The 18,931-nt window shown below is 58.5% G+C and overlaps 2 protein-coding genes across 16 annotated transcripts in view; both read left to right on the top strand.

Annotated features, from left to right (window-relative positions):
• The window catches only part of Pnpla7 (patatin like domain 7, lysophospholipase), a 69,316-nt gene extending 59,685 nt beyond the window's left edge, over window positions 1-9,631 (top strand). For 10 of the 14 annotated variants that reach the window (XM_034636094.2, XM_027940985.3, XM_034636089.2 and 7 more), the window contains 10 exons: window positions 3,554-3,710; window positions 5,569-5,685; window positions 5,819-5,888; window positions 6,430-6,546; window positions 7,114-7,262; window positions 7,510-7,662; window positions 7,796-7,906; window positions 8,066-8,150; window positions 8,902-9,040; window positions 9,225-9,631. In XM_034636094.2, coding sequence (XP_034491985.2) covers window positions 3,554-3,710; window positions 5,569-5,685; window positions 5,819-5,888; window positions 6,430-6,546; window positions 7,114-7,262; window positions 7,510-7,662; window positions 7,796-7,906; window positions 8,066-8,150; window positions 8,902-9,040; window positions 9,225-9,567 — 1,441 coding nt within the window. In that variant the 3' untranslated portion in view covers window positions 9,568-9,631. The remainder of the gene's footprint in view (window positions 1-3,553; window positions 3,711-5,568; window positions 5,686-5,818; window positions 5,889-6,429; window positions 6,547-7,113; window positions 7,263-7,509; window positions 7,663-7,795; window positions 7,907-8,065; window positions 8,151-8,901; window positions 9,041-9,224) is intronic. The other 4 variants (XM_027941032.3, XM_027941013.3, XM_034636092.2 and 1 more) reach the window with 1 other exon arrangement.
• Window positions 9,632-9,720: 89 nt separating this feature from the next.
• Nsmf (NMDA receptor synaptonuclear signaling and neuronal migration factor) lies at window positions 9,721-18,349 on the top strand. Of its 2 annotated transcripts, XM_027941042.3 has the most exons (15): window positions 9,721-10,293; window positions 10,584-10,645; window positions 11,178-11,672; window positions 12,447-12,522; window positions 13,597-13,665; window positions 14,517-14,569; window positions 15,058-15,147; window positions 15,618-15,742; window positions 15,931-16,014; window positions 16,162-16,195; window positions 16,285-16,355; window positions 16,524-16,603; window positions 16,710-16,812; window positions 16,970-17,045; window positions 17,149-18,349. In XM_027941042.3, exons 1-15 carry the CDS (start codon window positions 10,223-10,225, stop codon window positions 17,244-17,246), a joined length of 1,587 nt encoding a protein of 528 aa, XP_027796843.1. In that variant the 5' UTR covers window positions 9,721-10,222; the 3' UTR covers window positions 17,247-18,349. The 2 variants fall into 2 exon arrangements, with proteins under 2 accessions (XP_027796843.1, XP_027796866.1); XM_027941065.3 differs by lacking the exon at window positions 15,058-15,147.
• Window positions 18,350-18,931: the final 582 nt, after the last annotated feature.

Raw genomic sequence — 18,931 nt, 5'->3', positions numbered from 1 at the left:
TGCAATTCCAGATTGTCCGTGTAGGCCTTTGATCTACCTCAAATTAATTTCTGTGTGTGGTGTGAGGCAGGAGTTGGTCTCTACTACACGCTGTCTGCCAGGACCTCCCTTCCCTGTGGCGCTGAGAGGCACCTGCTGGGCCCTGTGTGGGGGCTGCGCTGTTGCAGAGCCTGTTTCGTCCTCAGTGGCAGCACTGCAGTCTTAGTGAAATGGCTTTGTGGTCAATTTTGACTGGTTTGGATAGGGATGCACCCAGTCTGTGGGTCACTCTGGGGAGAAAGGCAGCTGTGCAGGGTGGACTCCCGCTGGCAGGCACGCCTCCCTCACCCAGGCCTCAGTGTGGAGGCCAGGCTGTCACTGGGTAAGTGCACTGCTAACTTTTCTTTAGAACTACTCTAAGTGTGTTTTTTGGATTCTGCTTTCAGACTGGTCATTTCAGCATACAGGATGCAGCTAGGCTGGACTTGCACTTCACAGCTGCTCGACTCCCTTGTTCTGGGAGCTTTTTTGTGGAAGTTTTTGGATTCTGTGCCTGCAATTGTTATCTGGGAATGAGCACTGGTCCTCCTCCTCTCCAGCCATGTACACGTGCTCAGATTCCTCCCCTTTCCTTCTGCCCTGGCCAGAGCCTCCAGTGCAGGACTGATGGACCTGGGAGCGTCTGTGCTAGCCTTGGGGTGTGCTTGGTTGTCACTTGGCATGATCCTGGCTGTAGACCGTGGCGGTCTTGCTGAATCCAAGGAAACCCCTCTGCTCTCAGTTTTTGTCACAAATGGTGGCACCCAGGGTCTGGTGAGGTGATTGTGTCTTCCTCTCTGTCCTATTAAAGTATGAATCACAAATAAAAGCCAAACCCAAGTCCCTGCAGTGGGTGGGTCTGGCTGTGCCAGGCTCAATCTGCAGGGCAAGTCCCTCTGCATCTGCAGCGCTGGGAGGAGCAGGCTTCCCTCAGTACCACATGCTTTGCTGCCTTCCCAGGTCACAGAAGGAAGGGCTCTTTTCCTGCTCTCTGAAAAGTTTGATGTAAAATTTGCATTCTTTCTTCCTTATATGTATAGTAAAATTTACTAGTATAACCATTTAGATATGAAATATGAAATTTATTTATTTGATTGGTTGTAGTCCTAGGGATTGAACCCAGGGGCACTCTACCACTGAGCTATACCCCAGCCCTTTTGATTTTAATTTGAGAAAGGATCCCACTAAGTTTCCCAGACTAGCCTCTAACTTGCAGTGCTCTGCCTCAGCCTCCTGAGTTGCTGGGGTTACAGGCATGTGTCCTGCTGAACATGAAATTTTCTCTGTGGGTATTTACAAGTTAAATATCCCATTTCTTTAATATTTACAGTACTTTTCAGATTCTCTATTTTACTTTTGGGTTTTGTAGGTGATGCTTTTCTTGGGTCGGGCCCCCTTTATCTGAGTTTTCCCACTGTGAAGCTGCCCAGTCGCTTCTCCTCAACCACAGCACCTGTGGGATGCACCTCTTCCTGATGGCATTGCTTCCCTCCCTCATCTCCCTTTCCCCCTCATCTCCCACTGATTGTCCTTTCTAAGCACTCACTTCTGGTTTTGTTGACATCTTTATTGTGTGTTTGGATTTTGGTTAATTTCTGCTCTTATCTGTATTATTTCTTTGATTTCACTCTTTTATTTAATTTATTCTCTTTTCCTACCTTATGGGCCAGCAGACATTGTCATAAAGGAACAGATGGTAAGTGTATGGTCTTTGTCATAATCACAAAAGTATGAAGGAGCGAGCTCTTTTTACTGCACCTCTGATGGCAAGGTGTCTTTCCTTTTCTTTTGCCATGCTGGGGATTGCAGCCAGGGCTTTGTGCATGCTAGGCAAGTGCTCCATCATGGAGCCACATCCCAAACCCTTGTCTTATTTTTCCCCCTCAGTCTGGTTTGAATATGGTTTTTATTGCTTTGGGTTTTCAACAGTGCAGGCACAGTTATCTTTGGATTTGAGCCTAGGGTTTATGATGCTCTTTGAATGTGAGTCTTTTTTTTTTAAATATCTTTTCAGTTGTTGATAGACCTTTATTTTATTTACTTATATGTGGTGCTGAGAATTGAACCCAGTGCCTCACACATGCAGGCAAGTGCACTACCACTGAGCCCCAGTCCCAGCCCCAGCCCCTGAATGTGAGTCTTGATGCAGCCATCAGTTCTAAAACTGCCCAACCATCATCTCTTCAGATATTGCTCTGTCCCCACTTTCTTTGCTCTCTGGGCTTGAATTGCACATAAATTAGAACTTTGTGCCAGATCCTTTGCTTCTGAAGCTCCTGTGCCTGTTTTTTGAAGGAATAGTTTACACATCCCATCCTCTTGATGCTTTGTGAGCCAGTGGGCATTTTCTTCTGCTCCTCTTAACTGTCACATCACGCTCTTCAGCTCTGTCTAGTCTGCTATTAGGTTCAGTCACTGAGTTCTTCTTAGTTTCTACTTCTAGAATCACCATTTGATTTAGTTTCTGATTCTGTGTCCAAATTGTCAGTCATGCCCATCCTACACTCTTTTTGTAGTTGTACTTGAGTATTTAATTTTCACATGTGTTCATTTTTGCCCTTTCTGAGTGCACACTTAAGGACACTCATGTGGCTGTGAAGCTGTCAGCACCATCCAGAACACTTTTATCCCACCAATAGACTCAGCCCACTAGCGCCAGCTTCCGTTGCCCTCTCCCCTCATCTCCTGGTTCGTCTCCATGCAGCTGCCTGTTCCAGGTCCCTCATGTGCGTGGCAGCATGCACCCCTTGTCCCTGTGGTCTCCTTCTCACCAGCCGCACCAGCTCACATGCTACAAATGTACTTCCTTCCTTTTGTTCTCCACTGTAGCAGTTCCCACCTTTGGCTCCTGGCGGGGGGGGGCGGGGGAGCTTCAAGCACCATCATTCTAAAACCCAGTGCCTGATACTTCGGTTGTCTGGGCTCCCTCTGGGCCACTTCTGTTGTTTGTGTTTCTCATGGTTTGTGGCCAGGTAGTTTATCTCTTCATGTGGCTAGTAGACTTCCTGCATGGAAATGGCAGTGACAAGTGCAGGCTCTGGGTGACAAGTCCAGCCGGGGCTGGAAGTGATCAGAAGCTGGCTTCCTCGCCTCTGGGAGGGCTGGTCCATTTCCAACTTGCTCTGATTCCTGGGTTGGCCCTCGGGGTGCTTTTCAGGACCTCTCATTTCCAGGGGGCCCTCAACTCCACTTTTCCTCACCCCTGAGACTGGCAAGAGTCCTGTTCCACTTTACCGTCTCTGCAGTGCCCTCCTTGCTAGCGTGGCAAGTGTCTGCAGGTGAAGAGGCCACATACCTACCGGCTCTCCTGTAACCTGTCCTCCCTCATCCCATGCCCACCGTCTCCTTGGGGGTCTTAAATTACCTCCAGCCTCCCTCTCTGCATTAGCATCATTGCCATCTATATGACCTGTGCAAGAGCAGGGACAAGGAGGAGTGGGTGGGTTGCAAGCAGCCACCTCTGGCCCTCTCTGGGACATAGCGGGGTTGAGCTGGTGATGGCACTTACTTCCTCTCTATGCTCCTGGCTGTGAAGGGGCTGCGCCCAGGTGGGCATCCTCAGGGCCCTGGCAGAGTGCAGCATCCCCGTGGACATGGTTGGAGGGACATCCATTGGGGCCTTCATGGGTGCCCTGTACTCTGAAGAGAGGAACTACAGCCAGATGAGGATTCGGGCCAAGCAGTGGGCTGAGGTAAGTGGGTACCTTTCCCGAACCAGGTCTCTAGGAAACAGCCCCACAAGTTTGAGGGACAAAGGAAGAGTGTAGGAAAAGACACTGCTGCCGTGGGAAGGGACAGCAAGGAAAGGCCTCTGCCACTGGAGGGAGAGCGGGTATTGCCCACGGTCCCTGAAGGAAAGAGGCACAGCCCACCACACAGGGCAGAGTGAGGCAGGAGGGCACTGGGGCCACTCAGGAGCAGAAAGGAACAAGGTGGCCCAGGCCTGGTTTCTACAGCACAGGTAGGTGAGCTGCTTAGGACCAATAGGGGGTCATTCCAGCAGCCCTGGGGGCTTAGTACCTGGATCTGGGTGATTTAGGGCAGGGGAGTTGGTGTGAGTCGGATGAAGGAGAGGCCAGGAATGAGCTCTGCCCAGCAGAGGGACATAAACAGCTCCAGCCTTGAGTCTGGCCTTGTTTTAAATGGGCACCAGAATCAAAATACCCAATGTAGAATCAGAGGAAGCAGAATAGCTCAAGCTCTGCAGTGGGTTGGCTCTGCGGTTCTCTGCTGCTATGCCTCTTCTTTCAAGACAGTTAAGCCCTGTTGAAGCCATGTGTGGGATCAAAACTGTTTGTGTTCTTCTTTCTAAAAGGGAAGAAAACTGTCCATCTTCCAGGCATAAGCTCTTGGACTAGGTCATCTGCTGTGTTGACGAGTCCTGGGGATGCCACTGTCCCCACCACCAGGCCCCCAAGGACCCTGCTGTGGGGCTCCCCATTCAAGAAATGGTTCTTCCCTGAAATAAGTTCCCCAGTCACTCCTCAAACGCCACTCAAAAGAGATAGCAACGATTACTAGGGATGGCTCCAAGAGCACTGACCACAGGACATTGTGTGCAGTGGGCAGAAGATAACTTAGCAAGGGTCTAGTCCCTTGGGGGGAGACAGGCTCAAGCCCGCAGGAAATCCTTTCCATTACCTCCCTCTGCAAGTCTGGTACTGGAGACCAGGTATGGGAATGGTTCTTCCACCATCCTGAGGGTATGCTGGTCTGTGGAACCCTGCCAGGGCTGCCACCCTACAGGGAGCCATCTCTGGGCAGGGTGGGATAGAGCCATGTGCCCAGCTGCACTATAATGAGGAGATGGGGTGGCAGTGGGACTTCCTCAGGAGTGGACCCAGGTCTTGGGCACCAGTTCCTTGTCCAGGAGCTGCAGCTCTCTTGCTTGCCTTACGGGACAGTCTTCATGTGGTGATGTGAGCACAGGGGCTTCTGATGCTAGTCAGGCCCTGGGCTCATCCTGTCACGTCTGAACCAGGCACCCTGCACACAGCAGCAGGGAGGGCCTTTTACTCCCTCCCTGGCCCTAGGTCAAAGGCTGGCCTTGAGACCAGGTGCTCTCCAGTGGGGCCAGTCACAGTAGTGCTCAGTGCTTTGGCCCCACCCAGAGAGCCACCAGCAGAGCAAGGGCGAGGGTGGGATCAGCTCCCATATCTCACTGGTCATATGCCATTTCTGGGGACCTCAGTGAGATAAGCAGTTGGGCCTGAGCTCTTCCTGACATTGCCCACTCCACCTGGTACTCCCACACTGCAGGCAGACCTGGAGCCCAGGGAACAAGTGTGCTGTGAAGCCCCCAAGGGCCAAGTTGGCAAAGCCTGCCTATGGCCAGGAAGGGCCAGAGGATGTGGGGCTGGTTCCCAGATTCTCTACTACTCCATGCCCACAGTATCGCTCCCCCAAGAATCCAGGCAGCCTGGGTCTGAGGACATGCCTGGACACCCATGTTCTGTTGCTGGAAGCACACCTGTGTGCCCATATCCTGCTCCAGAGAGGGTCCTGCAGACCTAGGCGTGAGCCCCTCTGCAGAGACCTTCATCTTCCCAGGACATGACATCAGTGGTGAAAACCATTCTGGACCTGACCTACCCGATCACATCCATGTTCTCTGGAGCAGGCTTCAACAGCAGCATCTGCAGCATCTTCAGGGACCGGCAGATTGAGGTGCTTTCCCAGGGATGCCCTGGGAGCCATGCCACTCTTGGCTGGCACTGGTCGTTCACCCTCAGTGCCCTCCTCTTCCTCCTAACATGGGTAGGGCATCCCTGAGGTCCCCTGAGCCCTGTACTCCCCACAGGACCTGTGGCTCCCCTACTTCGCTGTCACCACCGACATCACAGCCTCTGCCATGCGGGTCCACACAGATGGTGAGTGCCATCTCTAGATTAGGGAGTTGCAGGGCCAGCCCAAGTGGGTCAGTGGCCCAGGGGAGCAGGCAGCCATGGGAGCATGGGCAAGAGGAGAGCCAGCAGCTCTGTGTGGTCACCAAGGAGACGAGGCGCAGGCAGGTCTGCACAGGGAGGGCACCTTGGACAGGAGGGGCAGGGCAGGTGGCAGTCAGGGTGTCCAGGTGACAGAAGGGCTCTATAGGGAAGAGTGAGGGATGGTCACACTTGGGCACAGGGAGCTTAGGGCCCAGTAGCTATTGGGAGAGCCAGACAGAGCGATGTATTCACAGAGACCCAGAGGAAGACCTCAGTTCTGTATCCTCCTGGACCCTCACTGCCTACCCTTTTTGTTGCAAGTCCCTTCAGGGATGAGGGGTCCATCTGCTGACCCTTGACCCCTGGAGATGGGGGCTTGTGGGCTTGTGGCCCATCCAAGGGGAAGTCCAGGACAGGAACCCATAGTGGGTGGCAAAAGGCTCCTCCCTGGCCCCTCCCCCACTAGGCCCTCTCGGCTCCCTAGGCTCTCTGTGGCGGTATGTGCGTGCCAGCATGTCCCTGTCAGGTTACATGCCGCCCCTCTGCGACCCCAAGGACGGACACCTGCTGATGGATGGAGGCTATATCAACAACCTCCCAGGTACTGCAGAGGGCTGGGGCTCCTGCCCGCTGGCACTCAGCAACTCGGTCACTCATTCTGCTCATGGCTGTCTGCCAAGGCCGCCTCCACACCAGGAAGGCTGGGGTGGCACACGTTTTCCTTGGAGTATGCCAAAGGAGAATGTCAGGCTGGCGTCAGAGTCCTGAGAACACACAAGCTTGTGCACAGGCACACGCATGCACGGTGTGTTCCCAGCATATGGACCTGCCTGTAGCTCAGCAGTGCACGGGACAATGGCCAGGCAGACACACCAAGAGCAATTAAGACCCATCTGCACCCCCAGCCAGGCGCTAATGGCCCGCAGGTATTGACTGTGCTGGGCAGGCTCCACCTGCCACCTGTTAGACGTGTGCTCAGAAGGGCCCCCGACACAGTTTGGCTGCCACAAAGTTGAGGCACACAGGCTTCCTGTCTCCACAGGCCTAGTTGTGAGCAGCACTTCCTTAGGGCTTAGTGAAGCGGGGTCTGGCCCTGTCCCACTGGGTTCTGGGGTGTCCCCTTGTGCCCTGGCCCAGGTGGTGACCATAGTTGCCTCCTCTTCCCCAGCGGATGTGGCCCGATCCATGGGGGCAAAGGTGGTGATCGCCATCGACGTGGGCAGCCGGGATGAGACAGACCTTACCAACTATGGCGATGCGCTCTCTGGGTGGTGGCTGCTGTGGAAACGGTGGAACCCTCTGGCCACCAAAGTCAAGGTGGGGTGGTGCCAGGTGGCTTCTAAGCCTATGCCCTCCACCTATGAGCAGGCTGTGGAATACCTCCCAGGCTGAGTCCTGCAGGCCTGGGTCACTCCCACCCCTGCCTAGGCCCTGGGGCCAATCCTGGGGAAGCCCGCCAGAACACACTTCCAGGCCAGCTCAGGGCCTGTTCTGGGCCTGGGCCTGGGCCAGAAAGGACTGGGAGGAAGGGACCGGGGCAGGAGTCTTGGGCATGACTCTGCAGGTGCTGAACATGGCTGAGATTCAGACGCGCCTGGCCTACGTTTGCTGCGTCCGGCAGCTGGAGATGGTGAAGAACAGTGACTACTGCGAGTGCCTGCGGCCCCCCATCGACAGCTATCGTACCCTGGACTTTGGCAAGTTTGATGAGATCTGTGTAAGTGTCAGCCACTGGCCACAGAAACAAAGTGTCAGTGGGGGCAAGCTCTGGTGGTTGTTCCCTCCCCAGCCTCCTGAGAGCACGGGAAGTGGGGGCTCCTGTACCTCATAACGGCCCACTGTGTGTGCAGGAAGTAGGTTACCAACACGGGCGGACAGTGTTTGACCTCTGGGCTCGAAGTGGAGTGCTAGAGAAGATGCTGCAGGACAGGCAGGGGCCAAGCAAGAGGAAGGCCTGTGTGGTGAGAGGGCAGGGGTCTCCCCACAGGAAGAGGGCAAGGGGGGCTCTGGCAGGGAAGAGCTGGCAGAGTGCCTGGGGCGGGCCCACATTGTCCCTCCAGGGCAGCTGTGTGGTAGGCATGTATGCCAGGCAGGTGGCTATCCTGTGCCTTATACTCCAGATCCCCACTTGCCCCAATGCCTCCTTCACGGACCTTGCTGAGATCGTGTCCCGCATTGAGCCTGCCAAGATGGCCACAGTGGATGGTGAGTTGGTCACCCAGGCGGTGGGCCTGCACAACAGAGGGTGGCCTGCTGACACTGTATGGGATAGAGTAAGGCTGGCTGGGCCTCAGCACCCCACAGGTCTCCACCCCTGCCCTCATGTAGTCACACACCATTCTCTTAAGACTCCAAGAGCTTCTGGCTGGCAGAGGGTCCCCACAGTAATGAGACAGGTCCCCCCGCCAGGCTTCCCAGGCCTCTCCCACACCTGCCCCATACCTCAGCAGGGAGGGCTGGCCTGGGTGGAGCCACTAAGCCAGAGGGTGGGCCCAGCATTCACCATGCTCCAGTCTAGGCCCTGCACTTGGGGCTGGAGGCTGAGGGCTAGAGGCTGGGGGCCAGCTGCTTTACTTGTAGCAGAATGGCATGCCTTATCTTGAAGGGGGACCCGAGAGGCCCTTGTGGCTACGAGGATCAGAAAGCCCCAGACTCTAAGCTGCCTGTATTCTGGCTGAAGCCTCTGCTCATGAGGCTGAGCGAGGGCCCAGGCTTCTCATGAGTAGCTTGCCGGGTTGACAGTGGGTGAAGAGCTCTTTGTGGAAGACCCTTCAAGTGTTGGGTTGGAGCTGAAAATAAAGCCAGGTGTATACACAGGGCCTGATCTGCAGCAGCTCCCTCTGGAAGACGTAGGGTGGGTGTCTGCATGCGCACCTTTGCCTCTGAGTAAAGGCTAGGTTGTATGACTAGATTCTGCCTGAGTTTCAGCTGTGGCAGACACAGCCCCTGTCCTTAGGAAGGGGACCAATGAGGCCCTCCTCTCTGCTCCAGACGAATCTGACTACCAGACTGAGTATGAGGAGGAGATGCCAGAAATCCCCAAGGACACATACGCGGACTTCCAGAGCACCCAGGCAGAGCTGGGCTCTGACTCGGTGAGAGGCTGGCTGGGTCCTTCTAGTGCCCCTTTGGCTGGGCCTGTTCTCAAGGCCCCAGGCAGGGGCCGGCCTTAGAGTCCTGGCTCTGGGTTTGCTGCCCACACAGGTGATGTGGCCCAGGATCAACCCTCCTGGGTGGCAGCCCGCCGGTTTGCACCCTGACTGAGTAGTTTGCTTCCAGGAGGGAGAGCCCATGCTGCAGCATCCGCACCCTGGCCTGGCTTCCCCACAACAACCCCAGGACAATTCATCTTCCTGGCTCCCTGGCCAGACTGCAGAGAAGCCGCTGCTCTGATGCTCCCCAGAATCCAGCATCTCCTGGGAGCCTGACCTCAAGACTGAGGCTCCACCCACTCCTGGGAGGCCACTTTACCCACCTGACAAGAGAAGCCTCAGCCAGCTGGCCGGCCTGTCAAGTCTTTACCCCCAGCCTGGGCTCTTTTCTGCACCCTCTGTGCCTCTTTTCTGCACTGGCACCCCTGCACCCCTGGGGAGATGAGCCAGCCTCCCGCCATCCCCCATGAAGTTTCTGTGAGGTGTGGGAACCCCAGATTGGCATGTTAATAAAGGTAGATCTGATTGTGTGGATTTGTCTCTAGGTGCCAAAGTCCCTGTGGCAGAGAAACACCAAGATGGGCCTGATTCCATCAGGAGGGGGCGGTAGGGGAGGATGAGCCGTGGTCAAAGGACAGCAGTTTCCAGGCTGGCCAGGAAGGTCGCTCAGGGTTTGAATGGAACTGGGGTCCCCCAAAACGAAAGTGAAGTCCCTCGGGCCCTTTAGGCCTTGTTCGCCCCTAGAACACACGGTGGCCAAGTCGGGGCGTGGAGAGGACCACCAGGCCCCACAGAGGACCAGAGTAGGACTCCAGGTGCCAGGCTTCCAGGCTCCGAAGACCCCGCCCAGGTCTCGTGACGCCTCGGGGCGGAGCCGGGTCTGGTCCCGCCCCGCCTGACGTCACTGGGCGGAGCCTCCGCCCCGGTTCCGCAGCTCTCTCTCCCGGTCGGCGGGACGCGCGGAGTGTCCGGCGCGGCCATGCGGGGCCCGGGCCCAAGCGCCTGCGCGACCCTGAGCCCGACCCTAGGCGCAAGCGCGACCCCCGGCGCGGCGCGGCTCCCCCGACGGAGGCGGCGGGCGCGGGGCGCGCTCTGAGGCCCGGGGGATGCGCCGCCGCCGCGACCATGGGCGCCGCCGCCTCCAGGAGGAGGGCGCTGAGGAGCGAGGCCATGTCCTCGGTGGCGGCCAAAGTGCGGTGAGTGCGCCGGCCAGGTCGGCCCCCGGAGGTTCAGCCCCTCCCACGCGGTCTCTTGGGCAGCACGGGCCGGTGCGCCCAGGTTCCGGGTGGGCCTCGGGTTCACGACTGACAGCATGCAGATGCGTGGCAGTGACCCTCGCTGGCGGAGCCGAGCGCCAGCCCCTTGGCGATGGAGGGCCTAAGTGGGGGGTGGGAGCATCGTGTTTGCTTGGGAGGGTCTTGCGAACTGCCAGAGTTGAGAATGGGCCTATGGGGCACTGACCTTGCCCACTCTGCCCACCCTGCAGAGCAGCCCGAGCATTTGGAGAGTACCTGTCCCAGAGTCACCCTGAGAACCGCAACGGTGCAGGTAGGGGGTTTGTGAGGCAGTGCCAGCAGAGAGCCCGAGGTCCCCTGCCTAGGCCAAGCCCTGCTCCACTTCCTCACATCCCCTGCCCTCCCTGGCCCAGAGCCCCAGGAGGAGCTCTGATCACTCATCACCATGACACCCACCCAGCCTGGGCCGTTGGCATGGCAACAGGCCTCCTGGCACCCCCAGGGTTGGCACCACTGTCTCCTGGGGCCAGCTGGTGGGGGGGAGGGGAGAAGTTGGCACTCTGCAAACTACTGCAGGCAGGAGGGGGGGATGCTTGTTCCTATCCCCCAGGATCAGGCACAGGTAGCAAGGCCTGTCACCGCCCCCCCCACACACGCACACAAAAGCTTCAGACCTAGATAGGAGGAGAGGGAGGCTTGTAAACACCTATTCTGAAGGCAGCAGGGACCGGGTTCCAGCAGCCAGAGCCCCCTACATCAGGTCAGGTGCCTGCTGGGTGTTCCTTGCCTTTGGCATGCCGGGAGACTAGAGCAGGCTGCATGCTCACTCGTTGCCTCTCCCCTAGATCACCTGCTGGCTGATGCCTACTCTGGCCACGACGGATCCCCCGAGATGCAGCCAGCCCCCCAGAACAAGCGCCGCCTCTCCCTGGTCTCCAATGGCCGCTTTGAGGGTAGCCTCTCAGATGATGCTGGTGGTGGGAAGCCAGCTGTTGAGGGCCCCCAGCCCCGAGTGTACACCATCTCTGGGGAGCCAGCCCTGCTGCCTGGCCCTGAGGCCGAGGCCATCGAGCTGGCAGTGGTGAAGGGGCGGCGGCAGCGGCACCCTCACCACCATAGCCAGCCCCTGCGTGCCAGCCCTGGCAGCAGCCGTGAGGACCTCAGCAGGCCCTGCCAGAGCTGGGCAGGCAGCCGACAGGGCTCCAAAGAGTGTCCTGGATGTGCCCAACCTGCCCCTGGGCCCTCCCCTCAAGCCTTTGGGCTAGACCAGCCGCCTCTGCCTGAGGCTTCTGGCCGTCGCAAGAAACTGGAGAGGATGTACAGCGTGGATCGAGTATCTGGTGAGGGGCTCCTCGGCACCTGCAGATGTAGATGGCATGCTCTGTGAGGCCGGTAACAGGTGGAGGCTGCCTGGGTCACATCCTGCAGGCAGACTCAGAATGAAGCCCTTGGGCTCATGCCACCACCTGCATGCCCTGTGGGCTGTGGCCTGCCTCACTTCCTCTGCAAAGCTCTTTTAGGCCCATGGTAGGCTTTGCCCTCCCAGGACTGGGTCAGTCAAGAAGTGCTTCCTGGAGGAGGGCACCTGGGAGGATATGGAGGATGAGGAGATATTGAGGAATGAGCAGGCAGAAAGCATGACTTAATTGCAAGGTCAGGCTGTCTTCAGGAAGTCCTGGGAAAGTGTCTGGTGCCCAGGACTGTCAACCTTTGTGGGGGCTGGGGAACCCCAGAGGCTGACTACATGGAGAAGCTCTCTACACCACAGAGTAGCCTCTGTGGGACATGCCTGGGCTTCAAGGAAGGGCTGTAAGGGCCTCCTGCTCACTCTCTAAGGGGCAAGTCTGACCTATCCGAGAAGGCCCTGGGAGATCCTTTCTCTGAGCACCCTTGGAGTCAGACTGCTTTCAGAGGAATGCCTCTCAAACCTGGGGCAGCCAGAAGGAGAGTAAGCAGAGAAAGCCTCAAGCCACTGAATTTCTGAGTGTGAACAGCTGGGCAGAACCTAGTGTGGGGATTATTCCCATCTGGGAGAGAGCTGGGTGCCCGCTGGCCAGTGTGGGGCCAGGCTGCAGGCCTGCTTGTGCCAGCACAGCTCCTTCTCCCTCTTCCAGATGATGTCCCCATCCGTACCTGGTTCCCCAAGGAAAACCTTTTCAGCTTCCAGACAGCAACCACAACTATGCAAGCGTGAGTTGTATGTGTGGTGCAGGAGTCAAGGGCCAGGTCACCTCTCCTTGGTGCTCAGGAAATACTTATCCCCTTTGCTAGCCTCTGGGCCCAGCTGGAGGGCTTCTACTGAACAGCTGCACCATGCTGTGCAAGGTCTGCCAGCAAGCCGGGCTGAGGCTTCGAGTCCCAGGGTGCAGGGTGGCTGCTCCCCCAACTCCATAGCTCATGTCCAACTCCCACCTGCCCTGCCCATTCCTTGCCCCCACTCCCTCAGGACCCCCACCAACCCTGTAGTCTGACCTCTTGGGACCTGGCCCCGGGCTGCACTGCTGCTGCAGTCTCAGGTGTGGGTGGGGTGGTTCTCTTGGCCCCCACGTACCCAGATGGCAGCCTCCTCTGTCTCCAGTGAGACACAGGTGATTGTCACCCAGGGGTCTGCTCTTCTTTACCTGACATACATCTGGGTTTCCCTTCCTATGGGTCCCTTTGCTACAGGGGCCCCCACCCCATCTCCACCCTCCAGCTATTGTCCAAGGCAGGGCACCGTCAGTCCTCTGCAAGACCCACCCCCAACCTAGCCTGACTGGGGCTTAGTGCCTGGTGGTGTAGGCCCAGTGGCCTCAGCTTCCACTGCCTTTTCAGGCTGGCTCACAGCCCAGCTGGTATCCTGCTGGTGCTTGTGAGGGACCTTCCCAATTGGTGACAGGAAGGGAACAAACTTCAGGGGCCCTGGGGCTGAGGGAAGCCAGGTCCAGGCTCACCGTGTCTTCTCTCTCATGCTGCCCCTTCCTGCTGTGGCTTCAGCATCTCGTAAGTACCCCCATACAACTTGTACCTAAGGGCACAGTGGTTGTCCTGGGGGGACCCTCCCACCCTCAAGTAGGTTTGTACAGGCCAGGGACCTGAGCCTTGACAGTGAGAGTGCTGAGCCCCGTGGGCCCAGCTTCCAGTGGTCTCCAGGGCCACCGCAGGGCCTACTGGGAACTGGGCCTTGGATGCCCCTGCTGGGCCCTCTGCTTGCGCCTCTGTCCCCACGTCTGTGTCCCTCCTGCCTCTGGCCAAGGGCAGTGCTGACTCGCGGTGGTTTCCCAGGGTGTTCAGGGGCTACGCGGAGAGGAAGCGCCGGAAACGGGAGAATGATTCCGCGTCTGTAATCCAGAGGTAGGGCCTGCCAGCCACTCGCCACCAGGGTCTGTCTCTGGTCACACTGGCCTGGCCTGGGCCCTCCCCGCCCTGGCAGACCTCATGGGGGAAGGGTGGTGGCGACCACTGGCCTGGCCCTGCTCTGGGGACGTGGCAGGCAGGAGGGGCCTCAGGGCCTGGGTTGTGTTTCAGCCGCTGGATCTCCATTTTGAGGGTACATTGACCGTTGGCCTGCGTCCATCTGTCTGGTTCCAAAGCCAGAACCGAGGGTCCAGTGGCAAGGCCTACCCCCTGTTCTACCAGCATCAGAGATGTTAGCTTGTCTGTCCATCTGAACACTGTGTTTGGGGGAAGAGAGGACCACCCTCCTCGAGGCGGGGAGGGCACCTGCAGACCCCAGACTGACTTGGAGATGGTACAGACAGGATCACCTGGTTGCTGTGCAGGAGGCTAGGCCTCTCCACCCCCTGGGAAAGGCAGCCTAGTAGGGTTCAGGTGGGCATGGGTCCAGGGAGAGGATGTCAGGAATGGTCAACAGTAGAGGGGGAGCCTGGGAGCCAGCAGAACTAGCACAAAAAAAGGTGGGGGCTTGCTCCGGATGCAGGCACCCTTCTTCTGGGGCAAAGGGGTACCCTAGGAAGGTCTCAGGAGGAGGCCATGTGGGATTTATCTTTGCATGAGCAGTCTGTGTGAGAGGCTGGAACCAGGGAGAGCTCAAGGCTGCAAGGAGGGCATTTGGTCCGGGCAAAAGTGGAGGCCCAGTGAACTCAGCTGGGTGGGCTGACCTCAGGGCTGGGTGGGTCAGGGCCATTGCCCACCCGACTTATGGCCCTAAGCGCCCCCTGCTTCCTTCCCCCCCCACCCGCCAGGAATTTCCGCAAACACCTGCGCATGGTCGGCAGTCGGCGGGTGAAGGCCCAGAGTAAGATCGCGGGCTAGGGCAGTGGGCAGCATTGCGCTTGGCTGGCTGGGGCTTTGCGTGCAGCTGAATCCCTTCTGGGCTCTGTCCCTCCCAGGCTTCACTCCCACCTCTGCCCTCAGACTCCAGTTGCTTGCTTCCCAGGCCCCACTCCAATATTCCTCTTCCAGACTCCGCCCCCTGAGGCCCCTCCCAGTAGTCCTCTCCGCCCCTTGAGGCCCCGCCCCATAGTCCTCTATTCCCACTCTGTTCCCACTCTGCCTGGGAGCAGGGCCTGGCCAACCCCTACCCTAGTGTTTCCCAGGTTCTGCCCCAGCCTCAGTCTTGGTGGATGCTCCTACCCCCCAGGCCTGTCTGCCTTGTACGATGTCAGACCCTACCCATGTGTCACTTTCTACCTCTCCCCAGTCCCCCTGGCCCTCCTATCCTAGGACGTGTGTATTCTCTGTCCCCACCCCCACTGGCTAATGGGGCTTTTGCTCTCACTGCAGCGTTCGCTGAGCGGCGCGAGCGGAGCTTCAGCCGGTCCTGGAGCGACCCCACCCCCATGAAAGCCGACACTTCCCACGACTCCCGAGACAGTAGGTGTCCTGGCACAGGCCAGCCCACCTTCCCCAGAGGCTCCCCTAGACCCCAGACCCCGCCAGGGGTCCTGTGCCCGCACTGCTAGGCTTCTGCGCTTTTGCTCTGAGCCTCAGGTTGCCCATCTGTGAGGTAGGGGTGCCTGGCATCTCCAGTCTCTTAGGTGGGATCAACTAGTGCCAGCATTGCAGGGCCAGGCTGTGTAGGGCTGAGCTTACTGCCACTCCAGGGGGCCCTGGCTGCCACTCACTGGCCTCAGCTCACACAGGCACACCATTCCTGGGCCTCAGATCCGAGTTTCCCCTTACCCCGTGAGACTGCCTAGACCACTATTGCCGCTAGCTCAGTCCTGCTGGACTGGCAGTGACTCACAAGGCCCTCCCACCCACCCTGAAGACCCTCCAGGATACAGCTTGCGGTCACTCTGGGTGGCAGGGCCACTGTCCCGGTGACCCCTCCTGCCTCCCAGGCAGTGACCTGCAGAGCTCCCACTGCACACTGGACGAGGCCTGTGAAGACCTGGACTGGGAGACAGAGAAGGGCCTGGAGGCTGTGGCCTGTGATACAGAGGGCTTCTTGCCACCTAAGGTCATGGTGAGGCACACTCCCAGCACCTCCGTGCCCCCTGGGTGGAACCCAGCCCTTGCTGACCCTTCAGCATGCCCAGCCTCCATGGGCTGCTTGGGGAACTGATGGGGGGTCCACCTGGGCTGAGGACCTCAGGGGCTCCCACTGTACCTTAGCACTGGGATGGACGCTGAGCAGTTCCCCTGTTCCTTCAGCTCATCTCCTCCAAGGTGCCCAAAGCTGAGTACATCCCCACCATCATCCGCAGGGATGACCCCTCCATCATCCCCATCCTCTACGTAAGTGCCCCAGCCTTCTGTCCCCCAGACACTCCATCTCCCCACCCCCTGCTGGTCCTCCTGCCCTCTCCATTCTGGGCCATGTCCAACCAATGTGCCTGAAGTAGGGTTCCCCAGCACTCTGACATATGGCTTGTCTGTCCCCAGGACCATGAGCATGCAACCTTCGAGGACATCCTAGGTACGCATTTCGATGATGTGATCTCTGGTGACTGGTGGGGGAGGGTGGCCTGGCCAGCCTGGGCAGTGCTCACACCTCCCTCTCCCCAGAGGAGATAGAGAAGAAGCTGAACATCTACCACAAGGGGGCCAAGATCTGGAAGATGCTGATTTTTTGCCAGGTAGGCCCAGCCCCACTTCCTGCCAAGAGAGAAGGCCCGTGTGGTGGGGCAGGGGCCCTCGGGGGTGCTGCCAGCCTGCACATGCATGGGTGCATGTGTGGAGCAGGCACAGAGCACTGCCACGCCAGCCTCCCTCTGGCCCCAAGGCCTGACCGCAGCCTCTTGCAGGGAGGCCCCGGACACCTCTATTTGCTCAAGAACAAGGTGGCCACCTTTGCCAAAGTGGAGAAGGAAGAGGACATGATCCAGTGAGAGAGTTGGATTGGGGGCACCTGGGTTGAGGGCTCAAGGCAGTCCTGGGCCCTGGGAACCTGGTCCAGCACCCATAACCATCATCCCTGCTGTCCTCTGTAGCTTCTGGAAGCGACTGAGTCGCCTGATGAGCAAAGTAAACCCGGAGCCAAACGTCGTGCACATTATGGGCTGCTACATTCTGGGGAACCCCAATGGGGAGAAGGTGCGAGGCCAAACCCAGGAAAATATGGGGCAGCGCCCTTCACCTGTCTCTTACTGCCCTCTCTTCCCCCTTGACCTTCCTGGAGAACCCCATGCCTAAGCCAATCCTGGGGGTCCTGTCTCTGGCCCCCTACTCATGGCCCTGCCCCTTCTTGCAGCTGTTCCAGAACCTCAGGACCCTCATGACTCCCTACAGGGTCACCTTTGAGTCGCCGCTGGAGCTGTCTGCCCAAGGTAAGTTGGCCTGGCAGGGTCAATGAGGGCACAGGGCCCACTCCCAGGGTGCAGGAGCCTGCCAGGCCTGAGCCTCCTGCCCTCCCCTCCTCAACCACACCAGGGAAGCAGATGATTGAGACCTACTTTGACTTCCGGCTGTACCGCCTGTGGAAGAGCCGCCAGCACTCCAAGCTGCTGGACTTCGAAGATGTCCTGTGAGGACACAGGCCTGCCCAGCACCACCAGGCCACTTCCTCTGGCCCAGGAGACCCCGGGCTGGGCTACCTCGTGCACCCAGGATCGAGTGGCCCTGCTCTTGCCCAGAGTCACTTCAGGGACCTTCAGACTTTGCTCAGGTTCTTGTGGGGTCTGGTCCTCACTGCACCGTGGGGCCACAGAGGCCACGGTCCTAAGGGCCTGGGAGAAGCCTTGTCCCGCAGCAAGTGGACACCTGGTGGCTAGACGCTGCCCTGCCATGCCTCGACTGGAGGCTGCAGCGTTGGGAAGTCCTTCCGCAGGGTTCATAGAAATAAGTGCAATTTTCTACACCCCTGAAACAACCTGAAGGGAAGCATCATAACTAGTTAACTAGTTAAGCACTATGCTACTAGTTACAGCGTAGACAACCTGGCCCAGTGTGCGTTTGGGACCCACTGTCTCCCAGTCCTCAGCCCTGCCGTATTTGATCACCAGCACCAGGGTGGCTCCTCTGTTGGTGGCCGGTGCTGCCAGGCTGTCCAGCCTGCCCTGTCTGCACTGGCCCAGTCTGTCAGCTTTCACCCCCTCACTACCCCTGCTCACTCTGACCTCAGCCAGCACTGAGCCCTGCAAGGGCAGCCTGGGCAGCCTGGGCAGCCCGAGGGAAGGGCCCAGCCTTCCCTCCTCTGGGAGGAGGCGCTGGGCTGGCTCCCGCCCCGCCCCCTCCAGCCTACCCAGCTCTCGCTGCTGTTGAGTTCAGCTTTTGCTGGCCTCTGTCTGGAGGCCCTGTTGCAGCACAGGCCTGGCTGGGTCTGGGCCCCGAATGGCGAGATCCTTGCTGGGCTCTGCAGTTGGTATTGGACCCAGCACCCTGGGCCTAGGAGCAGGGTAGCTGGTGGACTGTGGGGTTCCCTGACTCCCCTCACGGCCTTGCCAGCACCCAGCAGCGTGAGCCCTCTTGTATATAGTCAGAGCTTGGGGGCAGGCCCCCCTTTTGCAGAGCCTGGGGTCTGAGGGCACCTGGCTGTGTCCCTGGCCAAGGGAGGGGGGAGTTGGGTTCCAAATAATGTGCGATATCCCTTGGAGTGACAATTAAAACTGACCCTTTGCTGCGGCTGCCATCATCCTCCTCTCCGTACATGTGCTGGTGAGGTCACAGCTACTGTGGCCTGCACATGTTGACTGGGCGGGTGGGGTGAGGCCATTCGACCTCCTTGAGGGCACATACATGGGGCAAGGCATCAGGCACACCAGGGAGGGAATGGAGACCTTTGGGGTTCTGGGAGAACATGGTCCTGGTAAAGACCATGCAGGGTCAGGAGTGACCTCTAGCCACCTCTGTTCCCACCTCTGGACACCAAGTTGCTTATACCCTCAGGCCACCCTGTGCATATGGCCACAGTAGGAAGCCAGGGAATGACTGCAGGACCTGCTGACCATGCCCTCAACCTCAGTTGTTGCCAGATGTCCCCAGTGTCCACACTGCAGCCAGACAGGTCCTTTTCAGTGGCGGGGGCCAGAGCAGCTGGTGCCAGCTGGTCCTGTGCAGGGCCACCGGGAGCTGGGATGAGTAGGCAGCATGGGCAAAGTCTGGCAGGCTTGAAGTTAAAGTATTACAGCATAGCCCCTTCCTGGGCGCATTGCCTCCAGAGCAGTCCAGTAGGCCAACTTGAGTGTGTAGGCTTCCAAAGGTGTAGGCAAAGTGC

The sequence above is a fragment of the Marmota flaviventris genome, chromosome 13 (assembly GCF_047511675.1).
Source record: "Marmota flaviventris isolate mMarFla1 chromosome 13, mMarFla1.hap1, whole genome shotgun sequence".
NCBI lineage: Eukaryota > Metazoa > Chordata > Mammalia > Rodentia > Sciuridae > Marmota > Marmota flaviventris.
This window is presented reverse-complemented; position numbering and strand designations above follow the sequence as displayed.